Source organism: Benincasa hispida, chromosome 5, assembly GCF_027475165.1.
Source record: "Benincasa hispida cultivar pf3 chromosome 5, pf3_genome.v1.1, whole genome shotgun sequence".
Lineage (NCBI taxonomy): Eukaryota > Viridiplantae > Streptophyta > Magnoliopsida > Cucurbitales > Cucurbitaceae > Benincasa > Benincasa hispida.
This window is the reverse complement of record NC_143482.1, coordinates 10,678,069-10,701,361: the sequence shown is the minus strand read 5'-3', so window position 1 is coordinate 10,701,361 and position 23,293 is coordinate 10,678,069. Positions and strand designations below refer to the sequence as shown.

At 32.2% G+C, this 23,293-nt stretch overlaps 2 protein-coding genes across 2 annotated transcripts; one reads left to right on the top strand and one right to left on the bottom strand.

Moving 5' to 3' along the window:
* The first annotated feature begins 16,402 nt into the window (after positions 1 to 16,402).
* Positions 16,403 to 21,140, top strand: LOC120077748 (E3 ubiquitin-protein ligase Os04g0590900-like). The gene is made up of 2 exons (XM_039031740.2): positions 16,403 to 18,248; positions 20,836 to 21,140. The coding sequence occupies exon 1, from the start codon at positions 17,057 to 17,059 to the stop codon at positions 18,161 to 18,163; it is 1,107 nt and encodes a 368-aa protein (XP_038887668.1). The 5' UTR covers positions 16,403 to 17,056; the 3' UTR covers positions 18,164 to 18,248; positions 20,836 to 21,140.
* Positions 20,101 to 23,023, bottom strand: LOC120077749 (transcription factor bHLH71-like). Its single transcript, XM_039031741.2, has 3 exons — positions 22,418 to 23,023; positions 20,849 to 21,304; positions 20,101 to 20,393 (listed from the first exon to the last, which is right to left on the bottom strand). The coding sequence occupies exons 1-3, from the start codon at positions 22,772 to 22,774 to the stop codon at positions 20,298 to 20,300; spliced, it is 909 nt and encodes a 302-aa protein (XP_038887669.2). The 5' UTR covers positions 22,775 to 23,023; the 3' UTR covers positions 20,101 to 20,297.
* Positions 23,024 to 23,293: the final 270 nt, after the last annotated feature.

The window sequence follows — 23,293 nt, the reverse complement described above, 5'->3', positions numbered from 1 at the left end:
CTCTCTGTAGCTCAATTGGGATTATTGGAAATTAATTTTGGATTAATTTGAATTGTTAAAATTAATTGAGGGATTAATTATATATGATATAATTAATTTAAATTAATTATATGTGATATTAATATTATGTATGTGATATATTATAATATAAAGTTTATTTGAGAGGATATAAAGATTTGAATATGATTCAAATATTAATTATATGAGTTGGATTTATATATTTAATATAAATATGGTTTATATTAAATTTCATATATTATTGAGAGAATTTTAACTATAAGTTATATATTGGTACAATTTAAAAAGTATAGGTTATATGTTATATTTGATATAACATATAGTTTAGCATATAACATATGATAAGTTAGTTATCATAAATTTTGAATTAAATTTAATGAGAAATAACTCCCTCTTATTTTCTCTCAATAACTATTGTGAGTGGGAGGTTGGAGATGAATGATCTTCTTCTCCAAAAAACACAGAATGTCTGCGTGTGAAAAAAAAAGGTCTAGCATTCTCACGAAAGAAAAATCTCTTTCATCTAACAAATGTTCTCTCCCTCTTCCAAAATCAACAGATCCCATAAAACTCATGTAATTCTCATATCCTAAAGGAGAATATAAAGGATTATCTTATGGTGGTGCTCACATTAGGTGTTGCCGGTTTTGTTCGTATTCTAAGGTGGGTTCGTGATCTTTGTTGAAAAGGTTTTTGTGAAGATTTCATTGTCTTTAGAGGTTAGTATGACTAAATATTCTCCTCTTCTCCTTTGTTAAACATGTTGTAAATGTGTATAGGATGCATAATTATATCTTATGTAATTTTAATTTACTGTGTAAATTTGAAAATTTTGACACGATCTCGCTTCCGCGTCGGACTTCATAGTCCATTCACCCTAATGATTTGGATCTCAAGGACATACTGTGCTTCTCCCAAATCTTTCATTTGGAATTGGGCCGCTAGCTAGATCTTTATGTCAGTAAGGTATCCTACATCATTCCCAATGAATAGGATATCGTTCACATAAAGTACTAGAAAAGCTACTTTATTCTTGTTGATTTTCTTGTATACACAAGGCTCATCAACATTTTTGTCAAAACCAAAAGTCACAGTATCAAATCTAATGTTCCATGATCTAGAAGCCTGTTTCAACCCATAAATGGATCAATTCAGCTTGCAATTTTTTTGCTCCTGACCTTGGGCTGTGAATCCCTCGGGCTGAGATATAAAGATATTCTCTTCAAGATTACCATTAAAACAGGCAGTCTTCACATCCATTTTTCATATCTATAGTCATAATATGTGGCTCTAGATAAGAGAAATCTTGTAGACTTTAACATAACAACAGGAGAAAACGCTTCCTCATAGTCAACCTTTTCTCTTTGGGTGTAACCTTTTCCTACGAGACTAGCTTTGAAGGTTTGTACCTTCCCAATTGCATCTCTCTTTCTTTTATAGATCCATTTGCACCCTATGGGTTTTAGCCCTTCAGAGAGATCTACAAGTTCTCATGCTCAGTTGAAGTACATTAACTTCATTTCAATGTCCATGGCTTTTGACCCTTGGTCCTTGTCTATGTCATTCATTGCCTATCTATATGACCATGCATCTTTAATGCCATCATCAGGTATGACGACCTGGGTTTCAATTAAGCCTAAGTAGCAGTCAGGTTATGATACAACCCTCACACTGCATCGAGACATTCTCAATGATGAGAAAGACAAGACGGACTTGATGAACTAGCTATTTCATCAACTCTTGTTGAAGGATCAGCCTCATCAACAACTCCTATTGACTCTTCAATAGCTTCTTCTAATAATAACTTACTATGTGGTTTGTGGTCCCTAATGTGGTCTTCCTCCAAGAATATAGCATCTGTCGGTACAAATATTTTATTTTCATGTGGGTTGTAGAAAAAACCACCTCCCATTTCTTTTGGGTAACAACAAATTGGCACAATGTTGAACGAGGTTCCAGTTTATTAAGATTTGTCACAAGCACGTGTACTGGACAACCTCAGTTCCTGAAGTAGCGCAACTTAGGTTTACGCCCCCTCCATAACTCGAAAGGTGTTTTATAAACACTCTTCAAGGGAACATTGTTCAGGATGTGAGCTGCAATCTCTACTGCATACCCTCAAAACGAGCTAGGCAACTAAGTATAGCTCATCATTGAATGAACCATGTCTAACAAGGTTCTATTTCCCTTTTCTGATACACCATTTTGCTGAGGTGCACCAGAACTTGAGAGTTGGGACTGACATGTTTTATCATATAGTCCTGGAATTTTTTATCCATATACTCTCCACCTCGATCAGATCGAAATGTTTTAATAGTTTTACTTAATAGGTTTTCAACCTCAGCTTTAAACTCCTTGAATTTTTCAAGAGCTTCAGACTTATGCCCCATTAGATATAAGTAACCATACCTCGAATAATCATCTATAAAAGAAATGAAATATTTGTATCCTCCTCGAGCTTTTATGTTAATTGGACCATAGAGATCCGAATGTATTAACTCTAAGAGTTCTTTGGCCCTATAACCTTTTCCATTGAAAGGTTTTGGTTATTTTTTCCTCAAGACATGATTCACATGGTGGTAATGAATCATCTTCTAACTCATTAAGAAGTCCATTATTTACCAAATGCCCGATCCTATCGAGGTTTATGTGACCTAGTCTTAAGTGTCAAAGGTAGGTATTGTTACTTTTAAGAGAAATGTGTTGCCTTTACTTTGAGTTTCAGCAATTTTAAACATCTCATGATTTAAAATTTCTTTTGCTTCGGTTGGTCTTAATACATAAAAGTTATGTTCTAATCTAGCTAAACATATAAGAATACCATTCTTGAAAACGAAAGCTTCATTACTTTTAAAGAAAATAATGTAAGATTGTTCGATTAGATAGGAAATAAAAATTAAATTTCTCTTAATTTTGGGTATAATGTACACATCCTTAAGAAAAATAAATTTATCACCAAAAAATAACTTTATAGCTCCCACTGTATGGGTTGAAATGGTGTGTCCTGTTCCAACCCTAAACGTCATTTCACCTTTTTTTAGCTATGAAATGAACTATTTCCCATAAAGAAGAGTAAACATGGTTGCTCCTGAATCAAGTATCCAGGCAAACTCATCATGTTCAACAAGACATATTTCTAAAACAAGTAAATCAAGTTTACCTTTTTTCTCCTTCTTTTTCTCAGCGAGGTACTTAGGGCAGATCCTTCTTCCAGTTCAAGGAATTGAATATTCATGGAAGCGTGTGAATGCCTTGCATTTAGGAATTCAATTTTTATGCATACAAAAATAGTAAAATAAAATATACATTTGTAGGATAAACATTCAAACAAAACTATAAACATGCTAGAAAAGAGGAAGAAGAGAAGAAATGAAAACTCGCCTTTGTTGATTTTTCTAGCTTTCTTCTTCCACTGTTATCAACGATCTCGAACTTCGCCAATGAAGAAGGACACCACCAACAACATTACCCCCACCAACAACATTACCAACAACATTATCAACGATCTTGGAAGAGTGGTCTCAAGAACTTTTGAGGAGGAAAATAGTAGAGAACTTTTAGAGAGAAGTTAGAGAGAAGGTGGGGGCTTGCATAAAAAACTTCTTACCCTAAATGGACTATAAGGATATATTTGTATGGAGAAAGGTAAACACCTTCTCCAAGAATTTCCCTTTTTGCTAATTAATGAAATAACCCTTAATTAATTAATTGACACATTAATTACATAACCATATATTAAATCCTATTTAATATATATTTATTTAATTATAATACTAACCTCCAATCTTCATTATTTATTAATCAGTTAATTAACCATTAATTAATCTTAAATCATATTTAATATGGAGTTAATTAACATATAAATATCACATATTATATGTGTACATCTCTTTATGAATCCAACATATGAACCTAATATTTGAATCTTATTCAAATATATCTCTCTTACATAATTTGGATTATAGATCATATCTATAACTAACCATTATATATTAATCTCATTAATATAAAATTTCTCCATTTGATTTGAACAATTTAAATCGTTCCTCATGACTATCCTTTAGTGAGCTAACAAGGGGACCTTATGGACTTGCAGATTAGAATGTCCAATGATATGAGATTAATTGATTAAACTTCTTTAATCCAATTAATCAATATTCATTAACTACCAATCACTCCACTAAAGACCGATAGCTACACTTTTCGCACTGTTGATTTATTTCTATGTCCATGGATATAACCAATCAACAGAGCGATGACCTTTCACAAATGCTTTGAAGGAAATCAGACATGAAGATTTCCATAAGTAGCAGAATGATCGTTCCAAATTTCATTCGAAATTGAACATAAACAATTACAGTAACAAAACGGAAACTAACAGATCATGCACAATACGAAATTACAGCATGCTCTACAATGAGATCAAGGGATAGAGTATCATACCTTTGAAGACTTATTCTTCAATTTTTCTCAATCACGAACTCCAAGCATCCAAGACAGCAATACACGAATGCTCGAACACAACAATCGCAACACAGTACGATCAACAGTGAACACACAACGAACGACCTTCAAAACCTCTAACTCAGCTGCGTTGAGTGAGGACACCACCACAATGGCTACCTGAGTATTCTTGGTGTGAGAATCTAGAAGTGTGGGCTATATATGGACTTGGTTAGAGGAAGAGACCGAAGGAACAACAATCGTGTAGACGATTTCCCTACGATCGTTTAGCTACGACCAGTTAAGTGAACTATTATATAGTAACACTCCATGATCGTTTAGCCTCTCTATCAGATATCGTTTAGTGAAACGATTCCACTTGATAAAAATTTTTCAATTTCTTTCTGAATTAAGTAACTCTTCTAAATTTAGGAAAACATTTTTTCTTTTATCTCACGGTTACCATAAAACCACCAATAACCTCCCACTCAATTGGTTATTAGAGAAAAAGAGATAATTATCCAATAATTAATATTATTATAAATATATATGATAACTAACTTACCATATTATATTTATAACCTATAGTTTTAATATTTCATCTCATGAAACATATAAATCATAACTTTCTTTCTATTTCATGGTACTTAATATAAATCATATTTACATTAATACTCCACTTGATGTATCTCATACATCACACCGATATATCATATATAATCAAATTTTCTCTTGTCAATTTGAACATTTCAAATCAACTCCAAGAACTAATTCTCAAATTGAATCCATTGAGCTACTAAAGGGACCTTATGGACCTGTAACTTGAAGCTCCAACGGCACGTGAATAACTTACTAAACTCTTTAGTCATGGGATCCACCATCCGTTAATTGTCGGGCACTCCACTAAAGACCAGCAGCTACACTCTCCTTACTATAGATATATTTCATGTCCATATCAACTAATCAACAATGCGATAACTCTTCACAGATCGCTCATAAGTATAGGTGGGCCAATAACTGTTATGCCCCATGTAGTTACATCTAACTCCTTAAGTACCACTGATTTCTCTAATGAACATAAGTCATAGTCCTACTATGATTGAGTCCTCTCTTCCAAAGAGAAGTTGTAGCCACTATGTTCAAGACCCAAAATCATTCCTTAAGGGAGTAATCTATCTACTTACCCCTGCTTCGAGGAATGAATGAATTCCATCTTATGCAACTGAGTTCCCAACTCCCAAATCAAACAAATCCCCAAAATGGTAGGATTGTTGAGTTGGCAATCTGGCCACTCTCACCCATACTAATCAAAGGACCGCCCTCAAAGGCAGGAGTTCCAAAAACACTCAGGATTAAGGTCATGTCACCTATGGTCGTTTAGGTGAGATGTAAGTCTCAAGTATCTGTTGGGGTTGATGCCCTAAAGTGTCGTGTCTTGTAGTTTGTAAACAGTTTGTACGAACACTTGTATTGTATAATATATGATACTTACTTCACATCTTTTTTTTGCCCAATTGTTTGTTTTATTTGCTTTACCACAAACCAATAAACATAAAATCCCTGGTTATCTGTATGTAACTTAAGTATGTATTTCGTGACATACAAGTGGATCATGTCTTGAGTGATAACCAAAATGGTTTGTAGTATATGGATAAAGGAGGGAAACCTTATCGTGGTAACACTACGGATGCGGTCCACTTTGTAGAATGGTCACAAGTGTTGTGACTTATGACATATGGTCTGATCTTGATCATTCGTGTAGGGGACATGCGAGGGGGGGCATCGTATACAAAGAGTTAAGACCTGACCATAAAGTGTTAATGTCTCGTTATATAACGTTGTTCATGACAGAGACTTCACTTCACTAAGATGACCATAGGTAACATCACCTCAATCCTGAGTGAGTTGGGAACTCCTACCATTGAGGGCGGTCCTTTGATTTGTATGGGTGCAAGTGGCCAAGTCGTCGATTCAAACCTACCATTTTGGGGATTCGTCTAATTTAGGAGTTGAGAACTTAACTACAAAAGATGGAATTCACACCTTGCTCAAGGCAAAGGCAAGTAGATAGATAGCTCCCTTAAGGGCTGATTCCAGGGCTTGAACATTGTGGCGCCACATACATTCTCTTGGCCTAAGAGGTGTACACACATAATTGGACTATGTTGTATTGTTCATTAGAGGAATCAGTGGTACTTAAGGAGTGAGATATAACTACAGGGGAAAAAAGGTAAATTGGCCTAGCTGTACTTACAAGCATCTATCAAGGGTCATCGTACTCATGATTGGTTATATCCAATGGACACAGAAATATATCTGTGGTAACAAGAGTTTAGCTGTTGGTCTTTAATGGAATACCTGACAGTTAACATATGGTGGATCTCGTAGTTAAAGAGTTTAGTCAGCTATTCACGTACCGTTGGAGCTTCAAGCCACAAGTCCATTAGGTCCCCTAGGTAGCTTGGATAAAGTCGAGAATCAGTATTTAGGTTAGATTGAAATGTTCAAATTGACAACAGGGAGTTCGATTCTATATGATATAATTGAATTGGTTAATTATATATGATATAATTGGTTAAATGTATACGATACATTATTTTGGAGAAAATTAGATATAAATATGATTTATATCAAATGGAGGAGAAATTACTATAGTAGATATGTGATATCAAACTATAGGGTAAGAATATAATATGATTATATTCATTAATTATTAAATTGGTTAATTATATGATAATTGGCCAAAAACTTCTCTCAATGGTGCTTTAGTGGTAGAATCCGAAATCGGTTATTGTAACCGAAGAATAAAATGAAAATTTGTTTCATTTTGCAAAAAGTTCAATGACCATTCAAGACCTGGATTCAGTACTTGAAAGAACAACCTTTCTCCTATTCTTAAATCGGGTAGGCGTGAACTCCGTCTTGCACCCTATGTCCCCAGCTATCTATTCGGTCTTACCCCTAAAATGGGAGTCTTACTGAGCCGGCACTGTTGAGCCAACCCTCACCTATGCAAATCTAAGGGCAATCCCGAATAAACAGGAGTTCATAGTTAGTTCAGGATTAAGATCGAGTTACCTAGGTCATCTTGGTGAAATAGTCACTCTTAAATAGTAAACAGGGTTATAAAGTAAGAGTGACTTATTTCTTGGTCCTAATCTTATGCAAACTCATTGTATAGGATGTCCTCACTCCTCATGTCATAACATGTACGAATTAGGATCACATCGTATGTAGCACTTTACAAATCTTTGTAACAACTATAGAATAGGCCGCATCCAATGGTGTTACCAGAATAAGGTACCCAACATTATTCATGTACCATAGATCATTTTGACTATTTACTCGAACCTGATCCACTCTTATGTCTCCACATAAAGTTCAAGTATTCATACAATAGTCATGGGTCTTAGTTTATTGGATTTAGACTTTCATACAATATGAAATCAATAATAAGTATATTGATTATAGAAAATGTTTATCATTTTACAAACTGTGAGTTTTAGGACATAAAACCCAACACATAGTGGAGGAGATAGAACGGTTGTCCAAACATATCCCATAGAGATTCCATAATCTCTTTTGATGTTTCCATGGTCTCATGTTTCTTGGACAAGACTTCAGTTAAGTTTACCAAGATGTAGGCACATGCCTTTTTGTTGGCCTTTATCCATCAGTGATAAGCATCCCTCGTAGCTTGGGATGCCTTACGAGAGGGGCAGGAGGATATTCATCTAATAAGATGAACCATAAATCGTCAACAACAAGAATCGTATTCAAGTTGAACTTTCACGTAGAGTAATTTTCGTTGGTTAACTTTTCATTTTTAAACAATATGATAATTGAGGAAGACATTGTTGAAATTAAACAAACAATGACCATATTAAATATTTTTGCCTTAACCCATCACACAAGCAAACAAATTGCAAGGAATCCAATCATATAGCAAAACCAAGCAATCATAGAAACCCTAATAAACTATTGATTTATTTTTTACAACAATGCTTCAAAGGTTTAGAGCAACAACCATAGGAGGGTGATCAGCTGCTTCTCCTCTGAAATGAGACAATTCTCAGCTAACTCTAATGGCAAAATAACTTATATTCCTATAGACATTAGCCATTGTTGTTCGGTCAAGGATTCATTAACTCTTAACTCATCTCCATAAGTGTAACTATCTCACTTTCAAATTCCAGAGGTACGCATCAATAGGTTACCGTTAGGAAAGACAGCTATTGGTAATTAATCTAAGTGACCCTATCCTTTTTAGGAGTTCGCAGTTTCCAAAGCCTATGATCAGACCTTCTGAAGGAATGGTGGCTCTAGGATGACATGCAAGCGGATCATAGAATCTCACGGTGCGACCTAGGGGTAGAGATCGAAGGATATGTTGACACGCGTCCTGCTCCCACTTATTATGGACACTTTTCTCATTCACCTTGTTACTGACCCATGCAAATACTTTTTAAAGGGAGGTCGCACCCAAGGAGACACAAAACCAAGCATGGATCTCACGTGTAATTTAGGGACGTAGGAGCAAAACTTGATATAAATATCTCGTTTTTTAATTTTCTCCCTCTAAAGTGTCCTACCGTATTTCAGGGTTATTTAACTTAGATTGGTTAAGTCAATCTATCTAAGTCTATGCCTATTATAACTCTTTATAATAAAGTCTTTTTTTCTATGTTCTAGGTGAATTAAACTCCTTTAATTAACCTAGTGACATTGCATGCTAACATTAAACTATGATTAATTCAACTGAAGTTCCATATCAGTTCCCAGGTAGGAGGTGTTCTGCAAACGGTCAACTTAAATACCACCAGCCTAGACAGAACCTAACCGGTAGAGTTCCCTTATAATCATAGTAATGTTTTTCCTACTTAGTTCATTAAAGTGATCTTAGGTCTAATTAATTTTAAACAATTTAAAATTAATTAACTATCCTATGATGTTATGTTTGGATATAATTTTTTATTATAGATTGACAGTTTCTAATCATTAATTTTTAAAACTATTTTCAAAGTTTAATGATTAGCCCTATAATCATGCTCTCTATGGTTTAGTTTAATTAACAATCATACTCTAATTAATTAAATAATCCATATTATATGTATTGCATGAAAAAATAACATTTATATTTATACTATGGATGTTTCATGCTTGATGCGTCTTTGATTTTCATAATTTATTAACATAACACGTTATATTAAAGTCAATCATAAAAATCAAACAAGCATGCTCAAGATATTCAATTAAATATAACTTTTATATTTAAACTAAGTAATTTCATGTTTCATGCTTTATTAATTTCATTAATTTAATATAAGAATTAAATAACTCATGCAATTAAATCATCAGGCATAAAACCACACATTATGACTCTTATAATATAACTTATGCATGAACATGCTTAACCTAAGGTGAGATTATATCTAAATGATATCTATAAAGCATTTAAATAGTATATGAACCGGTTAATTGGCCCCTAGGATAAAATAAATAATAAAATTACATTAATTTCATCAAAATCTATCCTATAAAGTCTTCAGTTGCTTCAAAATTGGACCAAAACCGCTTGAACCAGCCGAAAAATGCTCGAACAGTGCCAAAATCGCTCGAATTGGATTAAAACCACTCGAACCAGGCTGGAAAAATGTTGAACTAGCCAAGAACCGGTCAAACCACTCGGACCAGTCAACGAACCAGTCAAGAAGCAGCTGAACCATGCCTCTACACGACTGAACCGGATGTACCGCTTCCACCTAGGGCTAACGTCATGCTGGCATCAACCGGGAATTTTTGTTTTTTTGATTTCTTGTTTCTAACCTTTGTTCTCTATCGTTTTTGGCCAAATTTGGTCCCAATCATCATCCATTTTAATACGATTGTTAGACACAGGGTTACAGAGACTTGATTTACATGAAATTACATAAAAAAGATTTAGGGGCTTTATAAATGATCAAATTAAAACATGTAAATCTAAGGCCAATTAACCTTTAGTTCACAGCAAATTAACATTCATAATGCAACAATCCCACCTTAAACCAATGCAAATTTTAATCGATAATTAAAAATTAAGTTGACTCTAATATCAATTGTAGCGTTTAAAGCCCCATGTAGCGGAAGACATAAAGAATCAAACCTCATTTTTTATTAACAAATAAAATACTCATACATTGACAAATTTTATAGTATTCTAATCAGATAAATCTACTGTAAAATATAGGCTACAGTATGCTGATTTTTTTTCTTAAAATAAACCTATAGAGAATAGGAACTGTGAAATAAACCTACGTTGTGACTTTGGAGGGCTTCACTAATTCTTCTCAGCAATGCACCAAGATCACAATCTCTTCAATCCAAGAAACACCATCACTATGGTTTCACCGGTATTCTCTTAGGATTGAAAATAGAAGACTTGTGGGAGTCTTTTCTTTGAGGAAAAAAACTCCTTTAAAAAAAGAAAAAAGAAAAAAGAAAAACCACTTAGACAATGAAAAACTTAGAGCTGATTCCTTTTTAGACCCACCCCTTAACAAGAATAATGAAGGAAGAATAAAAAAATTAAAAAAAAAAAAAAAAAAAACCTTCCTTCAACGTGTGGCATTTGGTTAGGGGAAGAGAGAATACCAAGTTCAGCCTTCCACATGTGAGAGACCAGTTACTTTAACTAATCATTAATTTAATTTAAATAAATTAAATTGATTTGATTAGATTAATTAAAACAATTAATCAATTAATTATTTACATCAATATTTAATTCATTATTTCATTTAAATATGATTTAAATGAACATCTCCCACATAACCCATAGTTTTGATTTAATTTATTAAACTAAATTAAATTAAATTAAATAATTAATTAATCATTAAATTAAATATATGATATTTAATTTAATCCTATAATTGAATCACATTCAATTATCTTTCTCTCATATCTTATAGTTTTAATGTGCATCTAATGCACAATAATTTTAACCTATAGTTTTAATATGAACTCGGTTCATATTAAAATTAATATTTGAACTCCTTCGAATATTTAATTCTCTCTTAAATTAATTTTTGAATCAAATTCAAAATAGATTTATATTAGATAGTTTAATGAAAATATAAACTTTATATTATAATGTAACTCCAACGGTATGAGATTAAATGATTAAACAGTTAATCAATATTTCCACAACTGCATCCTTGTCACTATAGATATGTTTGTCCTTCACGAGTGTTTGTAACGGCAGTTGGATCAAATTACCGTTTTACCTCTAGGTTACCTTTACATACTTATTTAATAGTTATTTACAGGCTAGTGAGAGAGTAAGGACCTTTGTTCAAGACTAGATGAAACCATCTAATGGAACACTCAGTTGGATCAAATTACCTTTTTACCTCTAGCTAGATGAAACCACTTAATGGAACACTCATCTATTTAAGAATGAGTGAATTCTATCAAGGAATTGGATCATTGCATTTGTATCAAATACAAAGTGGGTTGTATGATGTAGTTTATTGGATTAAGGTTATTTAGGCAAGATAAATACAAGATAAACAATAACTATTTATTGTAATAAACATTAATAATACTTTATTAATGATATGTCAAATGTTACATTTACTATCTACGAGTTTTAGGGCATGAAACCAAACAAAAAGTGGTCATATATATATACCCTCTAATTACTCCTTAATTCTCCAATGTGGGATAAGTGATAAGTGTAACTCCCATGTTCTTTTGTGGGCCTTGGGCCTAAGGTATATGTGGGTCATTCCTAACAATAAAAGACTTACATTAGCTAGATAAGTAATGGTCATTGGTATATAAGAGAAGGTGACTATCTTCAAATGTATGAGGCCTTTTAGGTGAAACCAAAAGTAAAGTCATAACGGTTTATGCTCAAAGTGGACAATATCATACCACTGTGAAGATATCTGGAGGTCTATTGTCCCTAACAAATGATATCAGAGCAACCTTGGGTGTTGAACAAAGAAGTGTAAACATCAAAAGGTGCAGTCATGGTGGTTTCAATTGATTGAGCGTTCAAAAAATTAGTGAAATATTTTTCAAAAAGTCATTTGCAATTAAGTAGAAAGGTGAACCTCAGTCTCATCATTGGGCCCAATGTTTGACCTAAGCCCAACTCAAGGTCAACAATTGACCAGCTTGGTCTAATCTGACTATTTCATAAATTGAATTGGATATGAATCTATTTTTTCTAAATTTGGTCGGCACATGGCCAGCCAATTTGGGTCGTATTTGGATTAGCCTATCAGACTGAACCAAAAGTTTAATCTAATGTAACATATATTTTTATATATAATTATTAATACTAATTTATAAAGAGTAATAACTTTATAACTACCAGAAAAAAAATCAATTCAACAACCAAGTAATTTTCATTTGCACATGCATAGGTAAGGAAATTACCAATAAAAGAAAATTAATGAAATTGAGTTGCAAACAATAAAAAAGTAAGAAATAAGAAATGGATTAAATGTGTGTTAATAGGGTGGGTGGGAGTTGAGAAATGAAAAATCATGGAATAATCACTATTTTTTATCCCACATTGGAAAATTTGAAATATGAGAAAGGTTCCAAACTCTATAAATAAGCTTTTAAGATTATTTTTAAATTTAAAATAAAATAAAATAGAAAATAATAGATTTATTCAAAGGGTCAATTCAAGCCCAATCCAAATGATCATTCCAAACCAGTCCAATTTTGGCCCATCCAATAAAGTCTATGGAATGGATTATGGGCTTTTGTCTAAGAGGTTGGGCCAGCCTGAACCCAACTCAAATAGTGCTTTGAAGCTTGTAGGGCTTGGGCTTAGGCCTTTGGTTAATGCTTTGGGTTGGCCTGGCTTGGCCCCAATGACGAGGCAGAGATGAACTAACTTCATGACTTAGTTTCAATAGAAATTGAATAATATAACAAAGTTTTGGGTTTTGTTTGGATATTTGGGAAAATATGGTAATTTAAAAATGAGATATTTTCTCCATAAATTTAATATTTATTTTAATAAACTTCCCATTTTTAGTTATTAAATTAATGAATAATTATTAGTAAATTATTTAGATTAAGATTATAATCATATGAGCCAGTTAACAATTAAATAATCATATATTATAAAAACATATAAAATGAAGAAACATTTTCATAGTTAAAAAAAAAAAAGTGTCAAGCTATTTACAAAAATAGTAAAAAAAAAAAATTACGATAGACTTCCATCACCATCTAAGATTAAATTTTACTATTTTATTATGTAAATAGGTTTCTTTATTTTTTTATTTTTGAAAATTACCTTAAAAATGAATCTTATATATTAAAAACATATTTTATCCAAATTATTAAAAAATATATTAAAAACATATTTTATCCAAATTATTAAAAATATATATATATATCTATTTTGAATTTGTTAAAATTAAAATACACGTGCAAACGTGGTAAAACACTATTAGAATAAAAAAGTACTTCCATGTTTTCTAAGAAACTCCTTGACTAATATTTCAAATATGTAGGCATTTTTTACGATGATCATTGTAATCTAGCCATTTGCTATGGAATAAAACGGCTTTTGTGCATAATATAATCCTACAAATTATAATTAGATCCACTCTTAGTTAAGTCAAAGTCTAAAAAGAGTCTCTAACTCAACTCGATCCAACTATGAACATTTGAAACTTAAAAGACATTCGGGAAAAATAAATGATTTTAGTCAAATGGTATTCCTTCGAATGAGTAGATATGGGGAAAAAAGAAAGAATTCAGAATGTCCATTTCCCTCCATTCATTGTGACATATCAAATGTTCCTATGGTATATGTTTCTTAATGAACACTCAAACAATCAAAGTAGAATCTCACTCTCTATTAAAAGTCAAAAAGAAAGGGTATGTTTTGAGATGTTGAAAATGGTCCAAGATTCAGAGAAGGTGATAGCCAAAGCACACTACACAAAAGAAAGCTCTATTTAAAATTCACACAAACCCCACTTCTCCTTAACTCCTTTTTCTCTCTAGTCAAAAAGTACTTTTTGACCCTCCCACCTTTGCTTTCATGCTCATAAATCACTTTCATTCTTTACACCCCACCAATTATTCTCCCTTAATACTTCATTAACAAACCCGTTGAATAGTTAATCCAATCAAAATTCCTTCTAAAAGAAATAATGTCATTTGATTCTCTTAGTTTCTAACACACTCAGATGTCATTTGAGCTATATTCGATTTGGTAATAAATTATTATTATTATATAAATTGAAGTAGGCTTTAAAGTTTAGCCTTATTGTGTGTATTGGCTGAATATATTCTCTTCTCTAATGCCATACATAAAAAGGAAATTTTCTAAGGTCCACAAAATGGCCTTTGAGATGCATTATGAAATAGAAGAATTTTACATGAAGTTCCTTTACAACTAAGTCATAAGGTTCTCTTTACATTATCATTATTGTTTGTATATTTCTTTGAAAAATAGTTCTTTTGACAATTTTGAGAGCTTTTGGTATACCTTCAACTACTCAAATATTTTTATTCCTTTTAAGATGGGATGGATGAAAGAACATAACATAGTTAGAATCTCTTATGACTACTTTCCTTCTTTATCTTTTTTTTTTTAATTTTTTTTTCGATGTAGAACAATAGTTAAATTCTGACAATTTGAATATAGTTCAGTAGATAAGACACTAATTAATTACTATCGTAGAGGCCAATAGTCAAATTTTCAAGTGCAATTGTTGATTTTGGTCGAATTTTGATTTTTTTTTTTGTGCGCATTTATAAATTGAGCTTATAAATAAAGTTTTGTAATTGAAAAGGTTTCTAATAACGGTCTAAATTTTCAATATTAGACAAAATTATGTCTAATAGGCTTTTGCCATCATTTTCATCCATGTAAAACTTACATAGCAAACTATTTATTTGTTTGGATCATTTAGCACATTAATTATTTTGATTAAACATTAGGTAAATGATAGATTTAAGCATGGTAGCATGGAAGTGCTAAACTTATGGAGTTAGAAAGTTTACTTTTAAAAATTAGGCTTATTTTCTTACTATTTTTATCACAGTTTTCATATTTTATAATTAAATATTTGAATATTATAAAAATAAAACTAAACATTTGAATTCTTAGTCGAAATTAAAAAAAAAAAACATGTTTTTAAAAACTCTATATTTTTTTAGTTTTCAAATCTTTTTGTTTAATTTTAAAAACACTCTTAAAAAGTAGATAACAAAATAAAGAATTCAATATGTAGATTCTCAAAAAAAGTAATAATAATAAATGTAGAAGTAGAATTTTTAAGCTTAATTTAAAAAAACAAAAAATAAACAATCAAATGATTATCAAATGAAGCTTTAGAGATATTTTAATTTGGAGATCATTCTTGAAGAAGGAACAAGTTGTAATTTGACCATTTTTTAATAAAAAAAACTATAATAGAAATTAGAAAAGAAGAAATTACATAAAAAATACTCTTTGAATTTTGGAAAGAGTTTTAGAGGTAAATTTCAATTATTTTCCTTGACTTGGAAAAATTCATTTTTACACATAAATATTGAATTTTGTTTTATAAAAAATACCCTCGAATAATTTCTAATAAAATAAGATAAAAATTAATACGACTGGTGTAAAAATGAAAGACATGCGTAATATCATTTACAACATCATTCATGTAAATTGACATAGTAACTGATTATGTAAAAATTAATTATGCAAAAAATTTCTGCGATATGAAAAAAAAAATGATGTAATAACCAAAACAATTCCAAAGTTCACGAGCATAATCGAAAAAATAAATAAATAAATAAATAAAAAAGAAAAAAGTTGTTAGTTGATAATTAAATAGACACATAGACAAGACAATGTTTGGGGCTTTTTGATACAAACACTGAAATTGCTTTACCAACTTTGACGGCCGAAATGACTGAGCAAATAACCAATTTTAGTGCTTCTTTTATGTATGCTATTCATGAATGAATCACTCTCTCTTCTTTCTTTGTAAAAAAAGTTGAAACTTGGAAGAACTCTCCCATGAAAATCCCTCCCTTTCAGTCTCAAACTAAGCTTCAACCATACCATAAAGCATTCATTACTTTAATAAATTCCCCCACCAGCATCATCACCCTTAGTCAACAAACTGTTTTTCCCAAAAGCAACTCACAGAAAAAGAAAGATAAAGATAATGAAGAACAACCAACGAGAAAGAAAGAAAAAGATAGAGATACCCAACATTACCCATTTTCATTTACATTATCCTCTGCTTCCCCCCCTTTTCTTTCTTCCTTCTAACCCATTAATCTTTTTGTTCTGATTGTTTGTTTTTTCATCAGTTTTTCAGGTCTGTGCAATTGGAGTGCGATCTTCAGGTAATATTGTGCTTGTTTCTAACATATTCCTTCTAAACACTTGTTTCTGTTGTCTCCGTCCCCCAACTGTTTGATAAAATGCCACACCGAACAGTTTCGTGGATTCCGGGGAAGCATTTGATCTGTGTTGTACTAATTAGTTAGAAATCACCTGTTTCTCTGGAATTCTCTCCTGTTTCATTGGAGGGTTGATTGTAATTTGTAATAGTCGATTAATTTTCCTAGAACATTGATGGGGTCAGGGTCTTATAGCAGCCCTAAAACTTGGATACCATATATGAGCAACAAAGATTGCTCTCAAGGTTTCTGTAGTGTATATTGTCCTCAGTGGTGCTATATCATGTTTTCACCTCCACCACCCTTGGAGTTTCCAGATGATAATTCAGGCCCAAAATTTTCACCTCTTATTATTGCAATTATTGGAATTCTGGCCAGTGCTTTCCTTCTTATAAGCTATTACACTATCATTTCAAAGTACTGTGGCAACACAAATCGCTTATCTGGAACTGGAAATCATGACCCAAGTGAGGAATATGAAGATAATCACAACCCAACACTTCATGAGCCATGGCATATTGCCACAGCTGGCTTGGATGAAGCACTTATCAAGTCCATTACGGTTTGCAAGTACAAGAGAGGAGATGGGTTGGTTGAAGGCTCTGATTGCTCTGTTTGCCTTAGTGAGTTTCAAGAAGATGAGAGCCTTAGGTTGTTGCCTAAATGCAGCCATGCTTTTCATCTTCAATGCATTGATACTTGGCTTAAATCACACTCCAATTGTCCGTTATGTCGTGCTAATATCGTTTCTATCAATGCCACTTCTCCAATTCAACTCCCTCCAAGAGCTGCACATCCCATAACTAATGAGACCATGCCAGAGACTTCTCAGGCAAATGACCATGAGGCTGCTTCACAGGATTCTGGACGAAGTTTCAGGAATGAAGATGCAATGCAAGGAAGTAATTGTGCGAAAAGCTCAATTCGCGCTTTAAGTGACCTTGGAAATCTGGAGAAAAGAGATACTATCATTGAGCTTAGAGATGGAAGATTGCAGCAAATTAGAAGGTCAATTTCAATGGATCATTGCAGCCAAAACCATACTATTATCGCGGATGTTCTACGTTTAAATGAACATGAGTTTGGAGATATTGATGAAGCAGGAAGTTCAGGTGATGTTGGATCATCTAAACATTCATTGGGAGAAGACGGCAGGTCAAGTCATAGAAACAGAATCTTGCAGTGTGTGATGAGTCCTGTTTCAATGAAGAGATCATTTTCAAGTGGAAGATTTTCTTTCTCCAAGCATGGAAGAGAACACAGGGGAATTGCCCCTGTCTGAAATTTTACAACAAAGAATCAGAATGATTTGCAGTTTTGATGAGGAACACCACACCAGAGGATTTTAAGAAATGAACATACACCATGTGAGTTGTTTAGCTGCTTTCAATGATTTCCCTTTATGGTTATTTATGGGTTTTAGTGAAAGAAAAGATCATCCCTGGCTTTTTCTTTATCATTCAACTGTCACAAGTATGTCTGATGCACCGATATTTTTCTTCTTCCATCAATTATTTGACTGCCTTTGCATTGCTTCTATGGAGATTATTACAAGATCTTTCTCTCTCTTTCTCTGTCTCCCAACTTGTGAAGTAAATTATAATTGACTTGAGGGATAATATTGGTAGAGAAGAAGACAGGAGAATTAATTAAAATACAGAAGGATGTGTATAAAGAAACAAAACAGGAAAGGGTGATGATGAGAAGAAAATAGGAATAATAAAAACAAAATTGTGCATCGAATGGCACAATTTAAATAAACCCTTTTAGCTGCAGCTTTTTCTCTGTTCAATGCTAAAAAGTATATATGCATGTCATTTCTTTTTCCCAATAATTGTATCACACTGTGGCCATATGAGAGGGAAAGGGATTGCTCTCTCATGATTCTCATCATCATCTTCAAGATTTCTTTCTACATGAATAATACACCTAGTTTGTTCTCAATTTTTTTTAACTGTTTAAATATGTTTTGGAAGCAGTTAGGCATTCAAAAAATTTAGAGTCATCGTTGAGATTTTTAAAATTATTATCAACTAGGGGTGAGCATAAATGGATCCAAACCCGATCCGACTGAACTGACATTAGTCGGTCGGTTTTATGCCATTGTTGGTTGGTGTCGATTTTTGGTTGTAAAAAAATAGTCGGCCCGTCCAAATTCGTTTTTCCTAAACTTTGACAGACCGATGGATACCCCTATAGTTCAAACATAATTCAACCAGGTAGTATCAACCAAGGCAACAAAGTTGTGATATGAAGATACTAGTATGGAACCCAGCTATATACGTGAGACTAGAAGGCTTGTCACTTCAAGCCTTCAAGGTAGTAGATAGCCTGACTCAAATAAGATAAGGGAGTTAGCTAAGTTTAGGTCTCAATCTCAACAAAACTCAAAAGCTTGATAAAATATCAGGTTACAGTTATTCATAAGTAGTAACATATTAGACATTGGAAGTGACCAGTGTATGAAAAGTACATCTAGTAGTATGATGTAGCCTAATAATTAGATGACTTAGTTTTTTTTTTTCTTTTTTTTTTATCTGTGAGTGTGTGCATCAACTTATGTGCATCTAGACTAATCTTACGGGACAATTCATCTGATCTTACAACGTTTGGGTGTAAAATAAACTCGTAGATCATACATCCTAAGTAGGTGGCCACCATGGATGTAACTCACGATCTCTTAGCCCTTTGGCGTGTGACATTTGCACCCTAAGTTGTTTCCAATTACAAATAGTGAATTAGGAAGGACTATTGTATTGTTCATATAACACAATTTAAATATACATTGTTACACTTTATTAATGATATATGAATAAAAGTATACATTCTAGAACAATTGAATAAGGAGTGTGATTGCAAGCATCTTAAATTACCATATTCACATTTTACCCTCATTTGTTTCATTGTTATTATGAACAAATCCCTCCTTTTCAATTGCGTTAATTACTTTGGACATTGACTTTTTACCTTCAATTCCCAAAAAGAAATCAATTCAATATTTAGGTTTGTGGGTCACTAAGAACATAAACAAAATTACCCAAAAAAAAAAAGAAAACCCTAACTAACTTTGGAGGTGAAAAGTTGTATGAAAAAGGAAGAGAGGGAGTGGAAATGAAATGCATTGGAAGAAAGAGATGAATCCAAGCCAATCCCTTTGACAACTTTTTCTTATCATCTGTCCCTCTCTTCCTTTTCTGTGGTCTCAAGAAAAAAAGAAACTAAAGCATACAAAGACAAACCTTTGATAGCTACAAAACAATAATCAACTTACATAAAAACACATTCATTTACAAATTGCATCAAACCAAGCCACATACACACACATAGAGAACTTGGCATTTTAATGGTTTGGTTGATTCCATTTTTCAAACTTCTTAGCTTTTTTTCTTTTTTCTTTTTTTTGAATTGTTTACATTTTAACATAAAACAGCTTCTTCCTCAATTATTCTCACCATATGATGTGCTGCTGCTGCTATGTCATCTACTGATCTCAATTGGCATCCTTCTTCAACCTGCATTATCATTAGATTATTTAATTGCCCATTTCATCAAAATGTCATAAGTCATATATTATGAGTTGAAATTTCATTCTCATCCTAAACTGTAAGTTTATTCTATTTTGGAAAAGACAACTTTCAGGAAGTATACTAACATTTTGAAAGTTCAAGGACCAAAGCTGTTAAAATGCAGGAACTAAAATGGTTGTTTATAGACATGACACCATAGAAGTTGAAGGACTATAACTCGCATTTTAGTTTCTGAACTGTTAAAGACCGTGAACTTTTATGCTTTTATTTTGAATAAAGGTCGTGACTATCAGTAAATACACTAACATACTTAAAGTTTCGTATCTCACACACATTTTGAAAAGTACCGTTGAAAGACCAGAATTTTTTAGTGGATAGTAGGTGACAAAATAATAGCACAGGAACTAAAACACGGGTGAAAGTTTAGGTAGGAAAAATACCTTGAGGCTAATGGAGTAAAGAACCAATGGATGGAAATCAGTAAGATTGAGATGAAGAATAGTGAGACGAAGAGCTTGCAAGCCAGCAATGAGCTTCAAGAGTTGTCTGTGGCTTCTTGTTGAGAGGATTCTAAGGTTTGCATGAGTTTCAATCAAAGTAACTTCAATATCAGCTGAAGAAGCCTTGGATTTTGATGTGTATTTGGTTGAGTATTGAGAACAATAGTTATTTTGATCTGAATTATGCATCAACAAACTTACAAATGAAAACAACTTATTGTTATTATTTTCATTCATTCTCAATCTCATCCTTAAATCTTCATTAATCTCTTGTTCTTGATGATGATCTACTTCTTGTTGTAAGATTTGTAGCTTCTTGGCTTCTAAAGTTGATAGAAGATGCTCCAATTCCTTCACAAACTCAACTGCACCACCTACTATGGATGCTTGGTCACCCTTCATAATGTTAAACACATAAAACTATTATAATAACTAGTGAAATAATGCTTTTCAAAAAAAAAAAAAATGTACTTTCAATTTTAGTTTGGTTAAAATTTCATCTTAGTCCTATATTTTGGAGTTTGTTCAATCTTAGTCTTTGTACTTTCAATAAATCTTAAATTTACTGGCTCAAGATTAATTTGTATCGAAATTCGTTAAATAGTAATGGTAACTTTTAGGTAAGAAAGTAGAATATTTGAATATATATTTTTTAAATTTTATTGAAAATGCTAATTTATAGTAAAAATATTTTTAAAAAATATTAAGACACTAAGTTAAAGATTAATAGGTTTGTGAACATTTAATTTTGTTTCTAACGTGGTCGGCTTAATATTCAATTGCATGCTAGAAACTTTTTTCTAAAGATTAGACTGACACAATTCTAAAAAGTTCAAAATCAATTTTTTTTCTTTATATTATTATTTAATTTTTATTCAAGAGGTTAAAATAATGATAATAAAAAATATACTATGTATAGAAGGAAATAGCATCTAGGCATTGGAAACTATCATGATTTTAGGACTTATACAAACTCTGATTCCTATGGAATCTGTCAATTCCAAGCACCCTACTTTTCTCTATTGATTTTTTTGGCATTTTGTTTTTTATATAAACCAAGGTGATCATTATTTAATTAAATGCTCTATTATTATATAGTACCCTTAATTAAGTTCTTACTAAGGCCATGCAATAATGACTAGGGTTAGAAGGAGATGCCTTTTTTTTTTTTTTTTTTTTTTTTTTTTTGCAGAAATTAAGATTTTTTTTTTTCTTTTTGGTTTTATTTTGGTAATAGTGATGGGTCTAGGCTACTTTCAAAAGGGTGGAAAAAAAATCAAACCTTTCACAAAAATGAATAATTCAACTTTAAAATAAATCATAATAATTGAATTCTATTTTTAGATTAAATAATTAACGAAAATATGAGCAAAAGAAGTAACTTGAAAAATTAGAATGGGGTTATGAATTTAATGATATAATTATGAAATTTTAATTCAAATCTCATGCATTAATTAACAAAGAGTTATATTTAAAAAAAATGAAAGAGACAAGTAGAAGAAAACAAACCCTTTGAACATAGGATTCGGGCATGAGTGAACGTAAGACTGAAAGATGTTCATTCATTTGTTTACGACGGTTCCTTTCAACAGCAATGTGTGTCATTCTTTGTGTTTCAGCTTCTTCTCTGTTCTTGCAAACCTTTGCTTTTCTCTTCCTCTTCTTCTTCCCTTGCTGCGCCGGTGTCGTTGGGTTGCATTGGGCCTCGCTCGGTCGGCGTTTTCGAGAATTGGGTTTCGAGCACTTGTCGCCGGAGAGTAAAGTATTATTCTCCGACGAGTCACGGAGGGCGTCCGGTGTTGCGGAGATCGTGTCGTAGATGATGAAGTTGAACAAGTCATTGGAAGAAAGAGCATCAAGACTCATTTTTTTTCCTTCCTTTCTTGAGGACTTTAGCTTTTGCCTTTGGTTTTGTAGAGAGAAAGAGATGAATGGGAAGAAGAAATTTGTAAAATTGTTAAAAGGGTAATGTAAAAGGAAAGAAGTATATAAGGTTGCACGTGAGAGGGGCAGAATTGAATTGCTCTATCTATCTATCTATCCCTCTGATTTTTATTTTTATTTTTATTTTTTACATTTTTTTCATATAAAAAAAGAATTTTTTTTTTAATAAAAAAAAAACCCTTTTACTTGATATATAGTATTTTCTAGTCCTTGAGATCATCATAGAAAGTGCCAAAACATTGGGGCAGTTTGTACAGAAGAGAGAGAGAGATAGAAATGTGTGAGGGGACCAAATGATCCATATAGAAATATGTATAGGGACAATTTAGTAAAAGTTGTGTTTTAGATGGTCTTAATTTCATTACCAAATCTTAATTGACATCTATACTTATCATTTGTTAGTTGTCGGGTGATTTAAATTTTCATACCTCATTTGTTCTA

Excerpts from the sequence above, each read along its gene's own strand:
- LOC120077748 (XM_039031740.2), top strand. The coding sequence starts at position 17,057 with ATGGGGTCAGGGTCTTATAGCAGCCCTAAAACTTGGATACCATATATG.
- LOC120077749 (XM_039031741.2), bottom strand. The coding sequence starts at position 22,774 with ATGAGTCTTGATGCTCTTTCTTCCAATGACTTGTTCAACTTCATCATC. Across the intron at positions 21,305-22,417 it reads CCGAATCCTATGTTCAAAGG|GGTGACCAAGCATCCATAGT; the intron begins GTTTGTTTTCTT and ends AACATTATGAAG. Across the intron at positions 20,394-20,848 it reads TTTACTCCATTAGCCTCAAG|GTTGAAGAAGGATGCCAATT; the intron begins GTATTTTTCCTA and ends ATGATAATGCAG.